Source organism: Erithacus rubecula, assembly GCF_903797595.1.
Source record: "Erithacus rubecula genome assembly, chromosome: 27".
Lineage (NCBI taxonomy): Eukaryota > Metazoa > Chordata > Aves > Passeriformes > Muscicapidae > Erithacus > Erithacus rubecula.
The window spans coordinates 369,114-393,552 of record NC_136679.1 but is presented as its reverse complement, the minus strand read 5'-3'; the positions used below and the strand labels follow the sequence as shown (position 1 = coordinate 393,552).

The 24,439-nt window shown below is 58.7% G+C and overlaps 2 protein-coding genes across 26 annotated transcripts in view; one reads left to right on the top strand and one right to left on the bottom strand.

The window, feature by feature from the left end:
• KANSL1 (KAT8 regulatory NSL complex subunit 1) overlaps window positions 1-10,738 on the top strand; it is a 58,715-nt gene extending 47,977 nt beyond the window's left edge. Inside the window, 11 exon segments of the mRNA XM_079327573.1 lie at window positions 1,326-1,494; window positions 5,067-5,243; window positions 5,463-5,606; window positions 5,878-6,026; window positions 6,936-7,054; window positions 7,632-7,689; window positions 8,022-8,134; window positions 8,537-8,783; window positions 9,958-10,081; window positions 10,084-10,138; window positions 10,140-10,738. Coding sequence (XP_079183699.1) covers window positions 1,326-1,494; window positions 5,067-5,243; window positions 5,463-5,606; window positions 5,878-6,026; window positions 6,936-7,054; window positions 7,632-7,689; window positions 8,022-8,134; window positions 8,537-8,783; window positions 9,958-10,081; window positions 10,084-10,138; window positions 10,140-10,236 — 1,452 coding nt within the window. The 3' untranslated portion in view covers window positions 10,237-10,738.
• A 1,593-nt stretch (window positions 10,739-12,331) lies between these two features.
• The window catches only part of MAPT (microtubule associated protein tau), a 38,120-nt gene continuing 26,012 nt past the window's right edge, over window positions 12,332-24,439 (bottom strand). For 8 of the 25 annotated variants that reach the window (XM_079327907.1, XM_079327927.1, XM_079327926.1 and 5 more), the window contains 7 exons: window positions 24,130-24,180; window positions 23,550-23,812; window positions 19,656-19,748; window positions 19,420-19,512; window positions 16,633-16,714; window positions 16,422-16,534; window positions 12,332-14,620 (listed from right to left, as the gene is read on the bottom strand). In XM_079327907.1, coding sequence (XP_079184033.1) covers window positions 14,405-14,620; window positions 16,422-16,534; window positions 16,633-16,714; window positions 19,420-19,512; window positions 19,656-19,748; window positions 23,550-23,812; window positions 24,130-24,180 — 911 coding nt within the window. In that variant the 3' untranslated portion in view covers window positions 12,332-14,404. Of the gene's footprint in view, window positions 14,621-14,909; window positions 15,043-16,421; window positions 16,535-16,632; window positions 16,715-19,419; window positions 19,513-19,655; window positions 19,749-23,549; window positions 23,813-24,129; window positions 24,181-24,439 lie in introns of all 25 variants that reach the window. The other 17 variants (XM_079327928.1, XM_079327909.1, XM_079327915.1 and 14 more) reach the window with 7 other exon arrangements.

Below are 24,439 nucleotides of genomic sequence, written 5' to 3'. Positions count from 1 at the left end.
GGTACAGCACTGCTGATTCATTTTTTGGATCCATCACAACCTTCACATCCTCTGGGCAGAACTTCCAGAGGTGGCAGTTAATGCTTCCTCCTCTTCTCTGCACTGCATTTGCTTCTTGCATTTGCCCTCAGTGAATTATATTCGATTTATTTTAGATAATTTCTCTTAACTTGTGACCAGGAGTGGGTTTCCAGCTCTTTCCTTCTCAGTGTAGTTATTTGCTGTGGATATTCTCTCCCATCCTTCAAGCCTTTCATGGAAATTATTTGAATAATTCTGACTCAGAGCTCCAGGTTAATCCATTCTCCCATTTTGGTGGGGAGCTGTTTGCCCTGCATGGGATTTATTTCCAGTTGTGTGTCTGCTTGCAGTGGTCTCACAGATGAAGTCTGTCTCAAGTCTGTAATCTGTGAATTGAGGCTCTGGCCTGGATTAAGGAGCAGGGTTGAGAAGCACCTTTGTCCCTCAGTGTCCCTGCAAGTGTCAGCTCCTGGCACATAATGATGGCTCTGACCCACTAGAGCTAAAAACAGCTTCTTTCCCCCTTCTCTGACAGCACAATTGTGCTGCTTCATGGTTTTTATAAATGAGGTTTCAACCTTGATAAAATTAAACACTTTTAGTCAAATTTAGCAGCTGTTAAACTGTCTGTGCTGGTAAGTTGTAGTTTTCAGTTGTGTTTATGCAAAGTGAAAGCATCCTCTGGTGAGGCCAGACTGAATTAACAGGTTCTGTGTAAGGTGGAGAAACAACAGAGGGCTGTGTATGTGTGTATGTAATTATATAATATATAATTAATATTGAATATACTATAGATATATGTTATGCATAAATATGATTTTATAACTATTTATAAATGTCACATAGCAGCTATTCAGTATAATAAATTATGTAGAAATGAAATTAATTTATTTTATGTTTATTGATAATCAAATGTAACTGTAATATACAATATACAGGTTTGATTTTAGATATTTTATATATGTACACAGTATGTATATGTAGAAGCAATATTTAAAAAGTAAAGCTGCTTTTGGGGTGTTTTCTGTGAGCTGTGTGCAGGGTCCCTGGGCTGGCTCTGGCATGTCCCTGTGTCCCTGTGCAGGCCATAAACTATCAGCTGGAGAGAAAAGAGTGAGAATTGCAGGAAATAATGATCTTTATTTGTGCGTGCAGAACCATAATTACAAAAATCCACTTACCTTTATTTCCTTTATACCCTGTGTCCATCTGTCCTTGTGTCCCTGTATCCCTGTGTGTCCCCATGTCCCCTGTCCCTGTGTCCCCCTGTCCCTGTGCCATGCCCCTGTCGTGTCCCGTGCCAGGCTCCCCGGGGGTTGCCGCGCTGCGGCTGTGCCTGTGCTCTGAACCCCGGCTGCGCGCTGTGCTGCGCCCGCGGCCCCGCCGCGCCCGAGGTGCCGCTGGAGGCGCCGCTGCTGGAGCGCCTGGCGCAGCTGGACTCGTGCATCCACCCCGTGCTGTCCTTCCCCGACGGTGAGCGGGGCTGGGCGGGGCGGGGCGGGGCGGGGCGGGGCTGGGGTGGGGCAGGGCGGGGCTGGGCTGGGGCGGGGCTGGGGTGGGGCAGGGCTGAGGTGGGGCAGGGCGGGGCGGGGCTGGGCTGGGGCGGGGCTGGGGCTGGGTGGGGCAGGGCTGGGGCGGGGCTGGGGCGGGCACGTGTCAGTACAGCCACACACAGGTACAGGCACACACAGGTACAGCCACACAGCGGTACAGGCGCACACTGGCACAGTGTGCACACGGGTACAGGCGCACTCGGGTACAGGCACACACAGGTACAGCCACACACAGGTACAGCCACACACCGACACAGCCACACACCGACACAGCCACACACAGGTACAGCCACACACAGGTACAGCCACACACAGGTACAGCCGCACACAGGCACAGCCACACACAGGCACAGCCACACACCGGTACAGCCACACACAGGCACAGCCACACACAGGTACAGCCACACACCGACACAGCCACACACAGGTACAGCCACACACTGACACAGCCACACACAGGTACAGCCACACACAGGTACAGCCACACACCGACACAGCCACACACCGACACAGCCACACACCGACACAGCCACACACAGGTACAGCCACACACAGGTACAGCCACACACAGGCACAGCCACACACAGGTACAGCCACACACAGGCACAGCCACACACCGACACAGCCACACACAGGTACAGCCACACACAGGCACAGCCACACACAGGCACAGCCACACACAGGTACAGCCACACACCGACACAGCCACACACAGGTACAGCCGCACACAGGTACAGCCACACACAGGTACAGCCACACACAGGTACAGCCACACACCGGTACAGCCACACACCGACACAGCCACACACAGGCACAGCCACACACAGGTACAGCCACACACCGACACAGCCACACACAGGTACAGGCACACACAGGCACAGCCACACACAGGTACAGCCACACCCGTCCCTCTGCGGCGTGTCTGAGACCCGAGCCCTGGCTGGGGCAGGGAAGGGGCACACCTGGGATTGGGGAATCTCCACCAAGCCAAGCAGTGCCTGGGAGTCCTTGCTGAGACCTGCTCCGGGGTCCTTGGGGCTCCAAACCACTTGGAAGGGTTTGCTGCCATGGGTTTGTCCATCTGTGTAAAATGATTTGGGGATTGGTTTGTCGTGGGAAATCCTTTTGACCTCCCAAGGGATTGAAAATGATCCTCCATGGTTGGGTAGGCACAGCAAGGAGGGATGTTCCCGTCAGGACACTCAGTTTCCTGTGTTACAGCTTCAGGGTTAATCATCATTAAGAGGAATAATTAACCAACCCTGACCCTGGGCTACTCACAGATTTCATCTGTAGGGACTTTTCCCATGGGAAGAGCAGTTTCCAGAGCTGATGCTCTTCTCAGGAGAGTTGGGCAGTGCATGGGTCACATTGGTTCCTTCCCTGGTGGGAGTTTGTGGCTCTCGAGGTGTAAAAATTGTGTCTGCCCCATCCTTGGAAGTGTTCAGGCTGGATGGGACAAGCTGAGGTGTGCAAGGTGTCCCTGGCCAGGCCATTCTGGGATCCTCGTGCTGGGAGGAAGGTGTGTGTGCCTGGGTTTAAATTCAGCTTTTCACAAACTTCATGTGACAGTAGGAAATGCAGGGGGTGTCTGGGAGCAATTAATGTGGCCTCTTTCATTAGCACTATATTTAAACCAGACTGAAATAGTAAATTGGTGCTATTTTTAGCTAGACCCCTCCCCTCCCAAAGACACAGCTCTGATCAGGAGTGCTCTAGGAACTTAATGAACTCCTGAAGCAGGAATTTATTTTCTGATTTCACAGCACTTGTGATCCTCTGTAGTGCTAAATCAAATATCCTGGGAAGTGGGGAGACAACCTGTTGGGTGCTGTTGCAGCAGAGGCACCAGGCAAATTATCCCACATTCTTCCCATGTTGAGGGCAAGCTCACAGGGTAGATCCATTCTGCTGCATGAGATAAAAAAACTTTGGATTTAAACTTAATTGGTGTGAAACTTAAAACACCTGTGCAGAAATGCCCATTTTCCCCTCCTGGTGAACTTCATTTATTCACCAAAGCTTAATGCAGTTAGCTAGGGTTGTTTTTTGGGTGATTGCTGTCCCAGAGAAGAGCCAGGTGACGTGCTCAGGTGGGGAAGGGGCTGTGCCTGGTGCTGTTGCTGTGCCCTGAGCTGTCTCTGTGCCTGAGTCCCTGAGTGAGGAGCTGCTGGGCTGGGTGGGTGTGCAGGGCACAGAGGATTGCTGGGGGCTGGAGCCAGGCTGGAGCTCTGAGCATGTGCTGACTTTCACTTTGAGCTGTCTCCAGTGCTGCCAGCATCTCTGGAGCACTTTGCCAAGGGCAAAACTGCCAGGCACTGCAGGAGGAAAAGATCATTTATTCACTTATTCCCCTGGCAAGCAAGACCCTTAACCCTGTGCTAGTGCTCTGCCAGAGCTTGGTCCCTTTCAGGGTGGTGTGAGGTTTTTTGGGTTTTTTCAGGTTGGTTTGATCCTCGCTGGGAATTTCTGGATGATGTAATAGCCTTGGAGGGAGGAGAGGGTGGCTGCTGGGCTCTGTGGTTGCCATCTGCTGGTCCCTGGGAGCCCTGCACTGCTGGGTGCTGGCCCTGCTGCCAGCAGACACTCCCTTTCTGCTGGGTTCTGCCCTCCCCTTGCACAGCTGGTGTGGGATGTGCACGGGAGGGGAAGGCAGATGGGCAGAGAGCAGAGCCCAGTTTCCTGTTTGCCAGTGGCTGGAGCATCCCTGAAGGACTGGCCTGGCCCCTGTCTGTGTTTTGGGATGTGTCCCCACAAGCCAGCAGGGTGGCCAGAGAGCTGCCATCACTCACCCTGTGCCTGCCCTTCCTTAGCAAGGGCTGGGTGAGAGCTTTTGGCATGGAGCTGTCCTGGCTTCTCCAGTCCCCAGCAGCTGCCTGTGCTCTGCCCTGCCCTGAGCTCTGCAGCTCCATCCCCTTTGCCTGCCTGACCTGCTGGGCCCTTCCAGTCCCTGAAGCTGGGAGGGAAATCCTGACCAGGGGTCCTCCTGCCCTGGAGCCTTCCAGGTGTGGTCACACACAGCTTCTCATGGTTGAGGTGCCATGTCATTGCTTAATGCAGATTAACATGCTGCACTGCCTGATTGCCTTCTGGCTTGACTTGAAATTGAGGATTTAGGCTGAATTTTTCTGTCCAGCCCAGATTTGGTGCTGGGATACCTCAGATTCTTGGAAGTCACATGAGGTAGCACCACATGAGAGACCTTCAGAGGTGAAGACACAGGAGTTTTCTGACAAGGAAACCTTCCTTCTCCTGCCAGGATGTGCTTGGGCTGTGAATCCTGTAGGAATGTCCTTTCCACAAAGACCTGCAGATTATAAATGCTGGGACCTGTTCAGGTCCTTCCTGAACGTGAGGAGGGAGTGGAAGCCTGGGTGTGACAGTGCCACGTTCATCCAGGGCTGTTCTTACTGGGGACACTGGGACAGGGGGTGGCTCCACAGCTCTTTGCCGCTCCATTAACGCGGGTTCCATGTTCTGTACCCCCTGCAGATGTGCCCACCAGCCTGCACTTCCAGAGCATGTTGAAATCCCAGTGGCAGAACAAGCCCTACGAGAAGAGCAAAGCTCCCAAGAAGCTGAAGCACAGAGCCCCCGTGCCCCCCAGCCCGGCCGACCCCGCGCGCAAGGACCGCCACAAGCTGGTCAACTCCTTCTTCACCTCAGCCAGTAAGTGCTGCCTGCTGCCCTCAGGCAGCAGCAGATCCTGCAGCCCCTGCAGGTGTGTGCAGGGCCAGCCCAGGTGTTAGGGACCCCCAGGTGCTCGGTGCCAGCCATGCCCACAGCAGTGCCACAGCCTGAGCACCCCGTGCTGGGCTCAGCCTCCCGTGGCAGCAGAAAGAGAGGTGAACAGGCATTTGATAGCTCTCTCTCTGTTCCCCTCCTCAGAGCGCTCCCATCCAAAAGCAGACAAGGCACACAGGCCTTTAGAGGAGCTTTGGGCCGTGGCCAAGGCAGGGCCAGAGCGCTCTGCCCAGCCGCCCGCCCTTGACAAAAAGCGCTTGCGGGACTGCTCATCTGAGAGGAGTGAAGGTAGGCCCAGGGCAGCTGCCTGGGGGGAGCTTGGGCTTTGCTGCATCCCCAGCTCTGTGCCAGGGAGGGGCCACCCTGCTTGGGGCCGTGGCCACCGCAGCAGCGCCTCCTGTGCTCTCTCTGCTTCTGCCCTGGCAGCCTGGAAGGTGCTTCTGTCTCCTGCCAGTGCTGCCCAGCACCGCTCTTGGTGCTCCTGGTCCTCTCCAGCACCACCCCTCGGGGGGTTGGGATTTCTGCTGATGCTGTTGTTCCTTCTCTCCCCTCCCTGCAGTGTTGAAGCACCACCCTGACGTCGCTGGCCCGAGTTACCTGGCAGCAGCCGTGACCCCCACCCCGCACAGCCCCCTGTCCCGGCAGCTCTCCGCCTCCTCCGAGGGCTCAGCCCCCAGCTCTGCTGCCCAGGGCACCTCTGGCACTGCTGTGAGTACCTGCTGCCCTCCAGAGGGGCTCTGCTGGGCAGGTGTGGGGCTGGGAGTGCTCAGTGTTCCCTGCCTGTGCTGCAGCACTTGCTTCAGCTGCTGCTCTGGTTCGGTGTTGGATGTGTTGGCACCATCATCCTGCCAGGCCTGGCAGAAGCCCTTCAGTGAAAGACCAAGTTCTGCTGAGCTCACAGGTGTCCCACTTGAAGAATTTGGCTTCTTTCCCCATTGGGTATTTTGGGCCAAAGCCTGAGCTGGGTGTGACCCAGGGTCAGCAGAGCAGGACTCCTTGAGCCCCCTGCTCCAGGCTTGCTGTGGGGTTCTGGGTCCCACTGGGTTCCTGCACTGTTCATTCAGTTGTTCCATCACCAACTGTGACATCAGGGTGTCAGAAGAACCCGGTGGTGGTTCAGCTGGAGTGTGCTTGGTGTTGTTGAGGAGAGAGCAGCCCATCTCAGCAGCTCTGGCACCTCAGGGAGCCTTTCCTTGGCTCTGCACACCCACCCTGGTTTTCTCATGTTGCTTTTCCTGCTGTGCTTTCACAAGCTTGTTCAGAAATGCAAGAAGAGGTTTCCTTCCTCCAGCAGGAGGATTCCAGGCCCTGGGCTCTACGCTCTGGGCTCAGGGGTGGAGCTCCTGTGTTCAAGCATCCCAGGCAGCTGAGGGTCTGTCTGTGCTCCCCAGAGGGTCAATCCTCACCCTGGGATTTGGGTTCCTTGCTGCTGGGGCAGTGGAGTTGGGTTTTGGAGCAGGCAGTAGGGGAACTCTGGTCTGATGCAAATCAATGTTGGCTCTGAAGTGTCTGTGGGTCACACAGGGCTGTTCTGTCCTCCCCTCCAGTGACTCCCTCCAGTGACTGTCCCACAGGCCAGACCCCACATCCCTGTCTCACGTGGTTCTTGTGTTGCAGCAGCCGAGGAGGAGGAGGGGTGAGAGCTCCTTTGACATCAACAACATTGTCATCCCCATGTCTGTGGCTGCCACCACTCGTGTGGAGAAGCTGCAGTACAAGGAGATCCTGACCCCCAGGTACTGCCCAGCCCCAGAGGGACAGCAGAGTGCTCTGCTTCTTCCCTGGGAATGAGGGAGGGGTGGGAAAACTGCTCATACCATTGCTGGAGACTGGCTGGGTTTGAGTGTTTTCTCTGAGGGTCCCTTGGCCATTGAAGCCAGCAGCCCAGCTCAGGGTCTGCTCAGTTTAAAGTCAGTCCTGGTTTTCTCCTTGTCTTGATACTAAGCCAAAGGTCCCAGTGGTTTTCCAGCTCTGCAGGTGCCTGGGCTGGGTTAACCTTGCAGTTCTGCCTCTTCCCAACTTCCCTTCTTCCTCCTGCTCGTCTCTGCTCTTCCCTGGCCCATTTCAGAGTGGGGCAGGAGGGAGGAGGAGAGGGAAATGCTGCAGCCTCTGCTCTGCTTCCTCTGCCCTTGGGAAGCTTCACCTGTGCTACCAAACCACCAGGGAGGTCTGGTGCTTCAAACTGAGCCCAAGTGTGCTGCTCCTCGTGGCAGGGTGGAATTTCCCTTTCCCAGAAGCCAGTGTAGGGTGGGGAGGGGGTGTGCAGCTGGTTCTGGCTGTCCCTCACTGATGCCCATGGTGGTTGTGTTGCAGCTGGCGTGAAGTTGATATCAGTGCTCTGAAAGCCAACCCTGAGGAGGACGGCGAGGAGGTGAGGAGGGTTTGATTTCCCAGTTAATGTGGGATGAGGCTGGTGGTCACAGAGCAGTGTCTGTGGAGGGAACAGGGGCAGGGAGCTCAGGAGGGAGCCAGCAGGGGGTGTTGGTTCCTTTCCAGGGCTGCCAGATGCTCCTGGTCGGGGTGGGACTGTCGGGGTGTCTGTGCAGGGCCAGGAGTTGGATGATCTCCATGGGTCCCTTCCAACTGAGCACATTCAGTGACAAACACTGAAATTCTCACTGCAGCTAGTGCTGGCAGAACTGTACAGAGATGGTTGTTGTCAAGCAGCAAGCTCTGAGCAAGCCCCCTGCCCTTGCCTTGCAGGTGGAGGATCTGTCAGACTCGGCGTTCGCTGCTCGGCACGGGAAGTGCGAGGAGATGGAGCGAGCGCGGTGGCTGTGGAGCACCAGCCTGCCCCCCCAGCGCCGGGGCAGCAGGTACCTGCAGGGGCAGCTGGGGCTGCCACGGGGCAGATGGGGCTGCCACGGGGCAGCAGATACCCTGCAGGGGCAGCTGGGGCTGCCACGGGGCAGATGGGGCTTCACAGGGGCAGCTGGAGCTGCTGCTGGTGTTGGAGAGCTCGGGGCCATCCAGCTTGAGCCCATGGGGGGCAGGGTGCAATCCTGCAGCCCTGGGAGTGTGGGAGATGTGTGGGACACAGAAGCTGAGGAGAGCATCGGTGATGTGCCCAGGCAGTGGGATGGGACAGGGATGGGCCTGGGTGGGTTTTGTCCCTGGGCTGTGACATCTCCCTGCTCCTGTTCCATCGGGGCAGGGGGTCCTGGGCTGGGATAGGAGCAGGGGGGGTGGCTGGGCTCTCAAACCTGCTCCTGTCTCAGGTCCTACAGATCGACGGACGGACGGACGACCCCCCAGCTGGGGAACCCCTCCACTCCCCAGCCAGCATCCCCTGAGGTGGGCAGCTACCACTCCCACCTGGAGCTGTCCCACAGCCACTCACCACGCAGCCCCATCAGCCCTGAAGTGCTCTGTGCCCCCCTGACCCCCCTGTCCCGGGACTCCCTGCGCCTCCTGTCCAGCGAGGACACGCGCTGCTCCACGCCCGAGGCCGGCCTGGACGAGCAGGTGGGGCTGGGGTGGCACTAAAGGGGTGGCAGGGCAGGGGTGACACTGCAGGGGTGGCACTGCAGGGGTGGCACTGCTGGGGTGGCAGGGCAGGGGTGACACTGCAGGGGTGGCACTGCAGGGGTGGCACTGCAGGGGTGGCACTGCAGGGGTGGCAGGGCAGGGGTGACACTGCAGGGGTGGCACTGCAGGGGTGGCAGGGCAGGGGTGACACTGCAGGGGTGGCACTGCTGGGGTGGCACTGCTGGGGTGGCAGGGCAGGGGTGGCACTGCAGGGGTGGCACTGCTGGGGTGCCCGGGCAGGGGGTGGGGAGGCAGCTCGGATCCTGCGTGGGCAGTTCAGAGCTCTGGGATCCCGGGCACTGGGCAGAGGTGGCAGCAGCTGGAGCTGGAGCTGGAGTGGAGCTGCTGTGTCCCCTCAGCTGCTGCTGTGCCCAGCCCGGGGCTCTGCAACCAGGAGCGGCTCTGAGCCTGTTTGAGGGGGTTTGAGGGGAGTGAGGGCTGGGGCTGTCCCGGGCTGTCCCAGGGCTGTCCCGGGGCTGTCCCGGGGCTGTCCCGGGGCTGTCCAGGGCTGTCCCGGGCTGTCCAGGGCTGTCCCCGGGCTGTCCGGGGCTGTCCAGGTGCTGTCCCGTGGGCTGTCCCGGGGCTGTCCCAGGGCTGTCCCGGGGCTGTCCTGCGGGGCTGTCCCGGGGCTGTCCAGGGCTGTCCCGGGCTGTCCCGGGGCTGTCCCCAGGGCTGTCCCGGGGCTGTCCAGGGCTGTCCAGGGCTTGGCCCGGGCTGTCCCGGGGCTGTCCCAGGGCTGTCCCCGGCTGTCCCCGGCTGTCCCCGGCTGTCCCGGGGCTGTCCCTGGCTGTCCCTGGCTGTCCAGGGCTGTCCCAGGGCTGTCCCGGGCTGTCCCGGGGCTGTCCCTGGCTGTCCCTGGCTGTCCCTGGGGCTGTCCCTGGCTGTCCCCGGCTGTCCCCGGGGCTGTCCCGGGCTGTCCCGGGCTGTCCCGGGCTGTCCCCGGCTGTCCCGGCTGTCCCAGGGCTGTCCCAGGGCTGTCCCCGGGTCTGTCCCCGGCTGTCCCGGGGACTGTCCGGGGCTGTCCCGGCTGTCCCCGGCTGTCCCCGGCTGTCCCCGGCTGTCCCGGCTGTCCCCGGCTGTCCCGGGCCGCTCCTGACTCTGCTCTCCGCAGGCCGTGCAGCCCTGGGAGCGCCGCTCCTTCCCGCTGTGCTACGACCCGCGCACCGAGAGCGAGGAGGCGCCGGACGCGCAGGAGCGGCTGAGCCGCTGCACCCGCCGCTCCTCGGGCAGCAAATCCTCCGGGAATGCGACGGCGCCGCGGCGCCCCCCAGCCTGTGCGGCCTCAAGAGCCGCGCCCGCCGGCCCCCCCTCCTCCTCCTCCTCCTCCTCCTCCTCCTCCTCCTCCTCCTCCTCCTCCTGCTCCGCAGTCCTGCGGCCAGCGCACAGATAGAGACCCACGGGGAGACACGAGCAAACCAACACACAGAACTAACTCTTGGCATTAAAGCTTCCAAAATCTGCGTTTGATATTCAAACATCCTGCCGGGAATTTTCACAGTTTTTAGTGAATTTAAGGAGTTTAGAAACTGTTTTTTGTTTTCTTTTTTTTTTTCCTTTGTTTTCTTTTTGTTTTTTTTTTTTCTTTTTTTTTTTTTCCTTCTCCATGTTTCCTCGTCACATGAATGAGCCCCCAGATTCCTCCCAGCGGAGTGAAGCCTCGGGAGGGGAGCAGCCCACCAGACCCCCTCCCCTTTCCTCCCTCCTTTAGGTGTATAAAACTAGAGCACAGGATTTAGCTGACTAGCAGATTTCGGGGATAGTTTTTCCCAACAAAAGGGTGTCGTTTTCTCTTAACCCGCTCCCCCCCTACCCTGAAAGGTTTTAGTGGAGTGAAATTAGTGGTGAAAAGTGATGTCTTGGGATTGCAACCTTCACTGTCTGGCTGTCCTCACCTGCAGAGTGCCCACCTGCACTTCCACCCTCCTGCCTTCTCCTGCCCCAGGTTGTAATTCCAGGTATCCCAAGGGGAATTCTGTCCCTTCCTGATCTTCCCTCTGCCCCTGGGGACACCTCTCCCCTCTTCTCCCTGGTTTGGAGCAGCCTGGCCGTGGCTGCATCCCCAGCAGGGGGAACGGAGGGAGCTGTGGCTGCTCCAGACCGAGCTGGACTGGCAGGACTGGGGGGCTCCTGGTGCAGGGCAGGGGGGTCCCGGAGCAGATCCCCGGGCAGGTGGGTTTGTGTCAGGGGTCAGAGAGGGAAGGGAGGCAGGAGGCGGCTCCGGGGTCGGGGTCACCCCGTTCCCGTGGGGTCACCACAGCTTCGCTCCACCCGGCACCGTCCCAGCCCCGGTGTCGGTTCCGTTTTGGGGCCCCCCAGGTTTTGATTTGAGCCCGTTCCCCGTCCCCGCAGCGATCCCGACCCGCAGCCGTCCCCACCCGGCGCCCCCGTGGCTCCTGGGCCCTGTCCTGTTGCTAGCATCGTGCCTGTCTTATGTATAATCACATCACCAAAAAAAACGGGAAAAAAAATACAAAGGACTTCTTTTTTTTTTTTTTTCCATTTTGTAATCGTAAAGAAATAGTCGCTGAACTGCTTCATGGTCGGGGTTTTCACAATTTTCAACATGATCTCGTGGTTTTGGTTCTGTTCTAGTTCAAAGGATCCGTCATCGTTTCTTTCAAACAAAAACCCAACAAACAACGGCGCTACCATATCCCTCTGCAGAAGTGCTTTTCTATTTATAAGGTTGAAAATTCTGAATAACCCTTTTAGCATTATAAAAACCACACAAAAAAAAAAACCCACCTTGTATTTTGTAAATATTTTCTTTTCCTGCTTTGAGCTGTGTAATGTCCTTGTTATATAGAAATGCTTTTCTTCCGAGAAGCTGATCTTTGTTAATGTCTTGATTCTGTTGGCAAAGCACAAATGTGCTTATAAAAAAAAAAAAAAGAAGAAAATATTAAAAAAAAGATTAAAACGTAATATTCCATTTGATGAGTGTGAAACGCTGGGCTGGGGCAGGGAAGGGACCCTCAGATCCGCTGGTTCCCCCTGCGCTCTTTTTTCCCGTGTGATTTTCTTTTCCAGCAGTTACTGTCAGCAGGAGGAGCCCCCGGGCTGGGCGTTATTTTATCGCGTTGTTTTACATTTCTGGGGTGAGCTGGGTGCTGCTGGTTCTCATCCAGGGACTCGTGTGTAAAGCAAAGTCCCCAGAGGGGTCCCTGAGGGGTCCCTGCCCCTCTGCTGATTCCCTGCCTGGATCCCCCACCCCGTGTCCCCCCGTGCAAAAGAGGTGCCAGTTCTCATTATTGTAGTAATGACTTTATTTCCAAATTCACTTTTACGGCAACAGTGTAAACCAGTTGTTAAACACACGATACACTATGGACACCCACAGACAGAAGCTAAGCTAGAATGATAGACTGAGATCAAACCTTCCCTCCCCTCCCCGGCGGGCCCGGGGCTGCCAACGCCGCTCGGGCTGGCACCGACCTTGGCTAACACGGAGAATCTTTTGGAGTGCAGAATTTTTATTACTATTATTTTATTTTAAATCAGTGCCGGTTTTAACCCTTTTCAGACCCAAGATGTGTGTGGAGTAAAGGAGAAGCTGGGGTCGGGTTGTGTGGCTGCTCACGGGGACCCTCAGGCTGGGTCTGAACGCAGGGTCGGGGCAGGGGACGTGGCTGGGGCTGCTGGAGGGGACAGCGGGTGGCACGGGGGGTGGCAAGCGCTGTCCGGGCAGCCCAGGGCACCGGGGCTGGGGACACCCGGAGGAGGAGGGGGCTGCTCCCTGGAGCTCACAAAGGACATCCCAGCCCTGGTGCTGGTGTCCCTCGGGGGCTGCACAGAGGGGACGGGGGGGCTCAGCTGCCCCGTCCTGCAGCCCAAAAGGGGTCAGGGGTGACGCTTTGAGGGTTCTCCCAACTTGCTCGTTCTACAAAGGACAAAAACCGCGGCTCCAACAGCGCCGCGGAGTCAGGGACGGAGCACAGAGTCTTACAATCATGGAGTCAAAGTGAACGGAGCGAGTGACGAGCTGGACACGGTGGTGGTGCTGGACCAGCCTCTCCCCAGCAACAAAGCAGCTCCTGGGGCTGCAGAGAGAAGGGTTGGACCCCCCGAACCATCCTCATCCACAGCCAGGCCCCGCAGAGGGACAGGACGGCGGGTTCACAGCTCCGGGGATGGGAGCGGGTCCTGTCCCGGGAGAATCGCTGCTCTGACAGCCTGGGCGACACCCGGCCATCACCCCGGGGACAGCCAGGGGCCCTAACCCTGTCCCACAGCACTGCAGCCCTCGCTGGGAAAGCCGAGCTTTCCCTGCGGCACAGCCGGGGGCTGCAGGGGCTCCGGGCCCCCCTCTGCCCTCCCGGCCCCAGCTGCGCCCCCAGCGCTCGGCGGGGCCTCGGGGGGACACGGGGCAGGACACGCGGAGCTGCAGCGGTGGCATCTCGGCCTCTTTGGTTGTAGAGGGAAGGGGCGGGCGGGGAGAGCCGCGGGAGCCCCGCTGCTGCCAGGAACAAAGGCAGCCAAAGCAACAACCGGGCTGGCTCCTGTCCCCGAGCCGTGCCGGGGGGCTCGGAGCTGGGTGAGGGGAGCCCCGCAAAGGGGGTCCAGTGGCCCCGGGCTGGGGGAGCTGCTGGCGCCTCCCCCGCGTCCTCCCGGGGTGTCACCGCTGCCACCGGCACAGCAGAGCCATGGAGCTGCCACCTCCGCCATCGCTGAGCTGACCTTGCAGGAAACAAAAAGAACAACCCAGAAATGTCACAAGCTGCGCCCAAGTGCGGGAGCCATCCCAGCCCCGGAGCTGTGCGCGCCCCGTCCGAGCTCCGGCAGACATGCGGGGCTGGGCTGCGGCGGGGCCGGCGCGGGGCAGCTCAAAACTACTTACAGCATTTTTTTTTTTTTTTTAAACACATGCTCGTTTATGAAAACAATCACCCTGGCACGGTCCAAGCATATACAGACAAATCTACTCTACGACACGAGGGGCTGCCAAAGGAATGGGGAAAAGCCTCTACTCATCCACTCAGCGGTTCCAGCACAGCCACGGAGGGGGAACGCCGCAGCTCCAGCTGCCGGAGCTGGGAGCGGGGCTGGGGGGGCCTGGCCGTTATCTTCATACACATCTCGGCTTTCGGAAATAAAAACAAAAGGTTTCTTCCAAATCAGCAGGCAAATTGAACGGCGGGGCTGCGCGCCCAGGACCCGCCCGGCCCGCGGGCCAGCAGGGCACGAGCTGGGCGAGGGCACAGCCCCTTCCCCGAGGGCCACCCTGCGCTGCCGGGGGGGCTCGGGTCGTGCTGGGGCCGCCCCCTCCCCGGCTGGGACAGCGAGGGACGCGGCGGGAGCGGGGGCGGGACGGGACGGGACGGGCTGTGCGCTCCGAGGAGCAGGGGGAGAGGAGGTTTTGTACCTCATAGTGTCACTGAATTTGAAGTCCTGGAGCTAGAGCTGAATGAACAGTAAAAGCAGGTTAAATCATTAACCAGTTAGGGACGGGGAAGCAGCTGTAAAAGGAACAGAGGAAGAAGGCCAGATTATTATTTTCGTTTCTTTTCTTTTTTTGTTTCCTTTCCTTGTCTTCTCTCCTGGTGGCCGCCGCGCCGTGATCACAAGCCCTGCTTGGCCAGCGAGGCAGACACCTCGTCGGCTAGCGTGGCCAGCTGGGGGGAGTCCACCAGGTTGATGCTGCCGCTGGAGGAGACGTTGCTGAGGCGCCGCGGGGACGCGTCCCCGGAGATGGTCGGGGACTTGTAGACGATCTCGGCGCCGTGGTCGGTCTTGGCTTTGGCGTTCTCGCGGAAGGTCAGCTTGTGAGTCTCAATCTGCGGGGAGGGCAGGGCGGTCAGGGGGGCACGGGGGGCAGGGGCACCTGCCAGCTGTGCAGGTGAGAGCAGAGCAGCGAACCTGAGCCCCCAGTGCCCCGTCCCAGGCACCCGAGGGGACAGCGGGACTGAGCCTCTGGATGCTGCCTGATCCTCCCCGGGTGAGCTCCGAGGCACAGCCCGGGCTGCTCCCCTGGCACAGATTTTGGGGGCACGTGGCACACGAAGCTCCCCCTCAGCCCACGGGGCTGCTCCCAGGAGCCAAACCCCTCTCCCGGTGGCTACTTACAGGTGCCCTCCCCAGCCGAGTGCAGGGCTGGGGGCTGGCTCTCCATGGGGCTCAGTGGCTCCAGCACCAGGGCCTGGAGCCCAGCAGGGTCTGGGCTCAGGGTCTGGGTCTTGTCTTCCTTGCCTTTCTCTCTCTACGGGTGAAGAAACCCGCCCAGGGCAGTGGGGGGCAAAAAATGCATCAGCAACAAAAACCATGATCCAAGAAATGCCAGCCAGAAGGAAAAAGACAAAAAATATAGAAAAGAAGTAGAAAACTGGGGAGAAAAAGATCTGAAAAACAGGGCCATTCACTGGCTCATAGGAAGAAGAGTGGCTGCCTTTGGAGCCAGGGAGGAAAACTCTCCAAGAACAGCAAGGGAGAGCCCAGGGACTCGGGCAGAGCACGGAGAACACAGCTCCCCACAGCAGACCTGGCACAGGAACCAGAGCTCAGCCCAAAGAGCTGTGTGGAATGTGAGCCCAGATGTGGATCTGTGTGCCACAGAGCAAGGACAGGGCTTGGGGCCACGGGAAAGGAGCAGCAGAGCTGCAGCTGGACCCAGTCACAGGGAGGCTGAGGCGATGGTGGCACTGCTGGGTCACAGCCTTGCAGAGAAACTCCCCTGCAAGGGGCCAGATCTTCCAAGCACGGCCCAGTGGCTGTGCCAGGCTGTGCCAGAGGCAGCAGTGGAGCCCAGAGCTGGTGGCCCAGGGCTCAGTGAAGCACAGGCAGCTGATGCACGGCAGAGAGAAGGGTAAGGAAGTCAAGCGGCCCCGCAGCCAGAGGCCAGCTGGAGGTGAGAGCTGGAGCTGCACAGAGAACACGTGGCCAAGAGCAAAGTGCCAAAGTGCAGGAGCTGAAACAGAACCTTCCCCTCCCACTGAGACAAAAGTGCTGCAGAAACAAGCAAGATAAAAACTGCTTTTCCCTGGGGAAGCTGAACCCTGCCAGGCTGCAGCCTGAGCTCTGTGCTCACCTGCTGGCCTCACCCCCTGCCTGCTGGGCACTTGGTGGCCTTGGAGCCCAGCTCTTGGTGGCCTTGGAGCCCAGCTCTTGGTGGCCTTGGAGCTCAGCTCTGGGGCTCTTTTCCCTGGCTAAGACTCCCTGAGGTCACCATCAAAGCCTTGGTGGGAACAGCTCAGCCCCACTTCAGCACTTCCTGACCCGAGTGCTTTTTGTTTTTCAATTTAACCCCCCAAACACTCCCTCCCTCACAGAGCCCTCGGTCAGGAAGAAGGAATCACCTTCTGAAGGGCCAGTTTGCTGCAAAATCACCCGTTCTAAACAAAGCTGAGCCTTCAATGCTCCCCTTTCACTGGGATCCAGCCCCTCTGCAGCTCCCCAGCTGCCCCAGCACAGCACAGGGCTCGGAGGGAAGGTTTTGAGACTCAAACTTCAGAGGCAGCAGAAAAAGCAGGAAACCACAGCAGAGGCTGTCACTGGCACTTGTGCTGGCCTGGAGTGCCCCAGCTCTGGCCAGACCCTCCCAGTGCCCACAGCCACACCCTGACCCCATGAACCAACATTTACCTTTTTATTGCCCCCTCCAGGGACGTGGCTGATGTTATCTAGGGACCCGATTTTCGACTGCACCTTATCTTTGAAATCCAGTTTCTCAGATTTCACCTCCACCTGGCCACCACCTGAAGGGAAGAGCGGGAGGAGGGTCAGGAGCTGGGAGCAGCCCTGAGGGATGCTCAGCCACTGCCTGCCCCCCAGCCCAGCAGTGCCCCAGGGGTACCTGGCTTGTGGTGGATGTTGCCCAGGGAGCCACATTTGGATGTCACATGGCTCAGGTCCACTGGCTTGTAGACGATTTGCACCTGCAGAGAGGAGAAGGGGATGAGCTGGGGCCAGCAGGGGCAGCTGGGGAGGGGGAGCACAACACACAGCAGCAGCTGAGCTGGACTGCAGGGACAGGACAGCTCCAGCCAGCTCATGACACCAGAGGAACTGCCACCAGAAATGGGAGACCATTAATGCCCCTGCCTCTCAACAGCCAGCATGCACGAGATCACCTCTCCACAGAGGGGAGAGGCAATTTTAAAGTGCTCAGTGAGAGAGAAAGTGGAGTGGTAATTAATTAAGATTTGCATACACATCATCCAAAAGGAGGAGATATACCAGAGAGAAAACATAAAAATTAAATACCTTTTCTGGTGTAAAACATAAAGCTTATGTCCACAAAAACTGAAAGAACAGAAATGATCAATGTGCACAGAACTTTTAAAAGAGTGACCAAAATATGCATTTCTGAAAAAATGCTGTAATGGAAATAAGGGTTAAAAAAAAACAAAACAAAAAACAAACAACAAAGCAAAGTCTAAATATCTGGAGCTCACATCATAGAAATAAAAAAAAAATCAAAATATTGAACCACAAGAGCATTCTGTGCTATTTAAGCTCAGTTTTGATGTGCTTTGCCCAGGATGCCTCTGCTGCAGCAGCTCCAGGGATCCCCCATCCCCAGAGCTCGAGGGACACTGGGGACAAGGGACACACACAGGGACAGCCAGGGGCTCTGCAGGGCACAGCACACACAGGGCAGGAGCAGGAGACAGGGGGCAGGGAGCACCCCCAGAGCCCCCCAGGTGCCCCTGGAGCTGCTCTGGGGCAGAAAGGGCAGCACCAGGGGCTCTGGGGCAGCCTGGCTGTCCTGGGCAGCCCCTGCTGCTCCCCAGGCAGGGCAGATGCTGCCACAGCCCAGGGCAGCTGTGCAGAGGGGCTGAGCCCCCAGCAAGGAGCCCCTGCAGCCCCCTGAGCAGCCAGGTGAACCCCCCAGCACTGCAGTCACCCCCCAGCACCAGAGAAACAGCCTGAGCTCCCAGCAGAGCCTGCCCTGGCCCCAGCTCACACAGACCACGTTGGACAGGACACAGAGAGGGGCAGAAGCAGCCCTGGCTCTGGAGCACACCTGGACACACACGGGGGAGGCACACAATGCACCTGGGCAGGACAGGAGCTGGATCTGGCTGGAAAGCAGGGAACAGACCCCAGAGGAGCAGCCAATGCCTTCCCAATGCCAGCTGTGACCCTGAGGGGTGTCTCAGCAACTCAGGCACCACTGAGAGCTGGCACTGAGAGTCCTCCTGCTTCCAGAACAAGCCCTCAGCAACTGGAACTCCCTGCTCTCATTCCCAGCCCCTTTCTGACAGACAGGGCTCTGCTGTCCCTTCCCACCCTGCTGGGAGGCAGAGGAGGATGCTCCCCATGTCAGCAGGAAAGGGAGAGGGAAACAGAGCTGTTTGCCTGGGGCAGCAGTGCCAGAGACCTGGGGATCCCCCTGAGCATCAGCAGTGCCTGAGCACCCCTGCTCAGCAGCCAGGGCTGGAGCACCCAGCACACCCCAGGGAGGGGGGCTGGGCAGGGGGTGCTGCTGCCATGGGGGCTCAAAGGCCCTGGGGTCTCGTGTTCCCAGCACAGCCAGGAGCTGCCCCTGGCAGGATTTGCTGCAGCCAGGCTGAGCTCCTGGTTTGCAGCTCTGGCAGGGCCTGGGCAGGGATCACCCCCACCCCAGATGGAAATCCAGGTAACTCCTGGATAACCCAGTGCAGCTGCCAGCACCCAGGTGTGAGCTCTGTGGAGGGAGGGATGAGCTCAGAGGGTCTGTGGCCAGCACCAGCTCCTGGTCCCCAGGCCCTGGGCAGCCCAGGCAGGGCAGGAGCCAGAGAAAGGCAGAGGAACCAGCCTGGCCCTGCTTGACAGGGGCCTGAGCCCTGCAGGGCAGCTCCTCACCTCTGAGCTCAGTGACACCAAAGTGAAACCAGAGGCTGCAGACCCAGCTGTGCCCCTGTGCCCACCTGCCAAGCCTTCTGCAAGGCTCAGCTGCTCAGGGCCCACAGAGACCAGAAACAGCCCAAGGAAATCCATGGGAACATCTCAGGCCCCCACAAACCCCAGCCTCTGTCTGGGCTCTCAGGGGTGAGCCTTCCTCAGCCCAGCACCTTTCCTGGACCCAAACTGTCCCCAGCTGCAAATGCACCAACCTCTGTGGAGCTTCTCCAGGTTTCTGGCACAGTAACTGAAAGCTGAGACTGGTGTTTATGTGGGAACAGCTGGAAATGCCAGTGTTCAAATCAATCAACCCAACAGTACTTTGGGCTCAGCCTCTGTGGGCGCTGCTGGACACATTCCTCAGCAGGGAGAAACTGAATATTTGCATGGATCACACTTGCCTGGTGGGAATGGGCAGGGTCACACTGAGCAATGGGGGCTGCTCTGCTCTAAATCTCCCCATCTCCTGCACCACCGTGTGCCCATCCCACAGACAAGGACTGCAGGAGTGCAGAGCCCTGCAGCTCCTGGGCTGTTTGTCACAGACATGGTTTGGACAGGGGCAGTTAGCTCAGTCCATGCCAGGCATGGCCAGGACTCGTTAGGGTTGGATTTGGGGTTAAGGGTTAAATGACAGCACGTCCCCAATGGCTATGAGGCAGCAGGGTGGCTGCAGATAGCATTGGTGATTAGTGTAACAACATGCCACTAGGATCAGGGTTAGCACAGAGCATTCCAATGTGGAGGTACTCACACTGCCTCCTCCAGGGATGTGTTTGATATTATCCTTTGAGCCACACCTGGATTGGACGCTGCTAAAGTCCAGCTTCTTATTAATTATCTGCACCTTTGGTAGCCAGAAAAGAGTCATTGCAGGTCACCAATGGCTATCTGGTGGCAGGGTGGCTGCAGATAGCATTGGCAGCTCAGTGTACACAACATGCCACTGTGTGGAGTGGGATAGAGCATTCAAAGTGTGGAGGTACTCACACTGCCTCCTCCAGGGATGTGTTTGATATTATCCTTTGAGCCACACTTGGATTGGACGCTGCTAAAGTCCAGCTTCTTATTAATTATCTGCACCTTTGGTAGCCAGAAAAGAGCGTGAGAAACAACATGACCATCTGCAGCTCGACCATGAGTTACAGCCCTAAAACCCTGAGCCTGCTGCCAGGCCAGCAGGGGGAAGGAGAATCTCTGGCTGGCTGCACAGATTTCTCTGCTCCTGCCTGGAAGGGGGAGAGGGAGCTGGGCAGGTTCCAGCTCCAGACTGGGTAGTGATGCAGCCCTGGGAGCCAGGCCACAAACACCAGCCAAAAAACCAGCTCAGCCTGGATCCCTCCACTGAACAGAACAGGGAACTTGCTGGGCAGCAAACCCACAGGGAGGGAGGGCTGAGGGGCACCAGCAGTGCCCAGAGACCCCAGCAGTGCCCAGAGACCCCAGCAGTGCCCAGAGACCCAGGTTCTGCACAGGCAGTGCCAGGAGGAGAGCTGGAGCTGAGAGGGAAAAGCCTGCCCAGCTCCAGCCCTGGGCCAGACACCACAGAACCCACCTGGGCCAGGCACAGCCAGCCTTGGGCAAACAGGGGCCACTGGCCAGGCTGGGGACAGGAGCTGTGTGGGAGAGGGCACCAAGCTCTGCTCTGCACAGGGCTCACACTCCCTCCACTGCTACCACGGGGAAGACAAGGCTGCCAGGGATGCAGCCCCAGCCCAGGGATGCAGCCCCAGGACAGGGATGTTTCTCCATCCCAGGGATGCAGCCCCAGGGCAGGGATGTTTCTCCATCCCAGGGATGCAGCCCCAGAACAGGGATGCAGCCCCAGCCCAGCTCTGTGGCACACTCCTGAGGGGTCTGTGCTGGGTGGGAGTGGGCTGGCAGGGGCAGGGATGGGATGGGAAGCACTGCTAGCCACCCCTCCACCCCAGAGCCTCCCCCACGCTGATTCCTGTGCTCATGCAGCTGCTTCCACTCAGGGCTCGTTTCCCCACTGCAGGAGCTGTGCTGGAGCCACCCCAGGCATCCCAGAAACAGCCCAAACAACCCCTGCTCCTCCCCAGAGCCTGGAGGGGCTTTACAACCCCACAGGTGAGAATGCAGGTGTGAGAGGGACCAGGAGAGCCCCCAGCAGTGGCACAGCCTGGTGCCACCATCCCAGAGTGAGCTCAGCCCATCCTGCCAGGAGAGCTCCCTGCCTCCCAAAGCAAAGCACCACAGCTGCCCTGGCCCCAGCAGGACCCTCCAAGCTCACTAATCCCACAAAGCAGGACCCAGCTCTGCCAGGCCAGGCCATGCAGCAGCACTGCACAGACATGGCCTGGCTGCTCCTGGCTGTCCCCAGCCTGGGGGTCTGACTCTGCACAGGCTCCAAACCACCTCTGACCAGCCTAAAATCAACCTGCTGGCACCAGCCCCCTGTGCTGAGAGCAGCCTGTGTCCTACAGAACCCCCAGCACACATCAGCCATCCTGCCCTGCAAAGAGCAAGGAACTGCCCCAGATTCTGCTCTTCTTACTCTTCCAGCAGCAACAACAAACAGAGGAGCAGAGGGGAAAAAAAACAACTTGTAAAGGCTGGATTAAAAAAAGAACAAGCAAAAAAATTGAACTGTTTTCCAGTAAACAAGGGTTCCTTCTAAAATCCCTGGAGAACAGGGTTTGTGGGGGTGGGAAGAAAAACCTGTCTGGTGCAAAGTGGGCAGGAGAGCTGAGCCCCCCCAAAAGGACACTGTGCTCATGTGCTGCTGTCTCATGACCAGGAGCCCTGCCCAGGCTGCAGAGCCCCCCTGGACCGTGGCACAAAGCCAGCACATCACAGCCACAGTGGGAAATGCCTGGAAAGGCTGTGACAGAGCTGGATGTCACCTCCAGCACACAGAGCAGCCAGCCCAGAGCTGCCCCAGGCAAAGGGGAGCTCCAGAGCCACGGGGGCACCTGCTCACAGAAAACAGCATGCACAGCACTCAGGGAATGCTTGTGATGGCTCTGCAAGGTCTGGAGCCAGGCACTGTCACCCCAGGACTGGCACTGTCACCCCAGGACTGGCACTGTCACCCCTAGAATAGGCAGTGTCACCCCAGGACCATCAGTGTCACCCCTAGAACAGGCAGTGTCACCCCAGGACTGGCAGTGTCCCCCCAGGACCATCAGTGTCACCCCAGGACCATCAGTGTCCTGCCAGGCTTGCAGAGTTTGTCCCCAGACCCTCATTCCCAAGCCCCAGAGGTCACTTTGCTGCTCGTGAAACTTTTCTGGGAGTGCCAAGTGTTTGAAAGGACAGAAGTGCCACCAGCTCTGGCCGTGCCACCCTGCACTGATGGCACAACACAAGCCCAAGCCCTGCCAGCAGAGCTGGATCCAAAATCCCAACGTCAGGGTGTGAGCCTGAGCCCTGAGGAGGAGGAGAGGAACCTTCCTGCCCTGCCCTGCCCTGACAGGGCTGCCCAGGCACAGGGGGATTCACAAAGAGCCCTGAGACCCTGCCCCTCCTCAGGGCTGCAGGTCACACTGCTGTCCCTGCAGGGAATGTCACTGTCCTGCAGTGAGCCCCACACCAGGCACAGCCCAGCTGCTCTCAGCCAGGCAAGGAACCCCAGGCCAAGCATCCAACCCAAACCTTCAGATGGGCCAGGGTCAGCTGGAGCCCAGAGCCCAAAGCCCTGCCCAAAACCCAGAGCCCAGAGTTGAGCCCAAAACCCAGAGCTCAGAGCCCAATCTCAAGAGCCCAAAGCCCTGAGTCCTGACTCAAAGTGCAGAGCTGAGTACAAAGCCAGGCTTCTGCTGCTCCAGAGCTCTGCCACCCCACAGCAGTGCCCAGCACCCCATAGCAGCACTCAGCACCCCATAGCAGTGCCCAGCACCCCACAGCAGTGTCCAGCACCCCATAGCAGCACTCAGCACCCCATAGCAGCACTCAGCACCCCACAGCAGTGTCCAGCACCCCATAGCAGCACTCAGCACTCACAACAGCACCCACAGCAGTGCTCAGCACCCCATAGCAGCACTCAGCACCCCATAGCAGTGCCCAGCACCCCATAGCAGTGCCCAGCACCCACAACAGCACCCACAGTAGTGCTCAGCACCCCATAGCAGCACTCAGCACTCCATAGCAGTGCCCAGCAGTGTCCAGCACCCCATAGCAGTGTCCAGCAGTGTCCAGCACCCCATAGCAGTGCTCAGCACCCCATAGCAGTGTCCAGCAGTGTCCAGCACCCCATAGCAGCACTCAGCACCCCATAGCAGTGCCCAGCACCCCATAGCAGTGTCCAGCAGTGTCCAGCACCCCATAGCAGTGTCCAGCACCCCATAGCAGTGCCCAGCAGTGTCCAGCACCCCACAGCAGTGTCCAGCACCCCATAGCAGTGCCCAGCAGTGTCCAGCACCCCATAGCAGTGTCCAGCACCCCATAGCAGTGTCCAGCAGTGTCCAGCACCCCATAGCAGTGTCCAGCACCCCATAGCAGTGCCCAGCAGTGTCCAGCACCCCATAGCAGTGTCCAGCACCCCATAGCAGTGTCCAGCACCCCATAGCAGTGCCCAGCAGTGTCCAGCACCCCATAGCAGTGCCCAGCAGTGTCCAGCTCCAGCACCCCACAGCAGTGTCCAGCACCCCATAGCAGTGCCCAGCACCCCATAGCAGTGTCCAGCAGTGTCCAGCACCCCATAGCAGTGTCCAGCACCCCATAGCAGTGCCCAGCAGTGTCCAGCACCCCATAGCAGCACTCAGCACCCCATAGCAGTGCCCAGCAGTGCCCAGCACCCCATAGCAGTGCCCAGCACCCCATAGCAGTGTCCAGCAGTGTCCAGCACCCACAGCAGTGCCCAGCCGTGCCCAGCAGTGCCCACCCCCCGTCCCCCTCCCCCCGCAGCAGGTCTGTGCTCACCTTGCCCCCCCCGGGCTGGTGCTTCAGGTTGTCGGTGGAGCCGATTTTGGACTTGACGTTTTTGAGGTCGGGCATGGGCGCGGCGGCGGGCGGGGCGCGGGTCTTGGCCGAGGCGGGCGACTTGGGGGGCGTGCGGACCACCGCCACCTTCTTGGGCTCCCTGGCTGGGGGGGTGGGCAGAGAGGGGGTGCGGGAGCGGCTGCCCGGGGTCCCGGGGGAGCCGGGGCTGCTGTAGCCGCTGCGGGGCTCCTTGGGCTGCTCACCTGCATTTGACACGGGGCAGGGTCAGCGCCGGCCCCCGCCCCGGACCCAGCCCCACACCCGGCCGCTCCCTCCTGGCGGAACCGCCGCACTCAAAGGCAATTTCCTGACGGTCTCCGCTGCCGGGATCGGGAGCATCCCCACCCGAGCGGGGCACGACGGCTTACACGCAACACACACTCGGAACCGCTTCTCTTTTAGAAATTTGGAAGCGCTTCCAAAAAATTATTTTCTGATTAACTAAGGCGGATGGCTGAGCAGCTTAGCACTGTCCCCAGTTTGAAAAGGAAATGAAAAAGAAAAGACCCTTAAACATCACCTTTCTCAGTCTTTGCTGCTGCAGGAGGTGGCTTTTTCTGCTCCTTTCTGCCTGTTTAGTGAATGAGAAAGATGCTTAAACATAATAAAGCTGGAAAATTAATTGATTTTTAGGTTTTATGCGGCTCTAGCTAAGTATGAAATATATGTATATATCCAGTGAAATGCACCATTTTAATGGAAATTCACAATGCCTGATGCTTTCTGGGGTTTTCTTCTCTGAGCATAATGGGCTAATCTCCATTCCTGCAATCGAAGAATTGATCCTCTTGCCCCTGGTCTTTGTGAAATACCATCAGAGAGAGAACGAG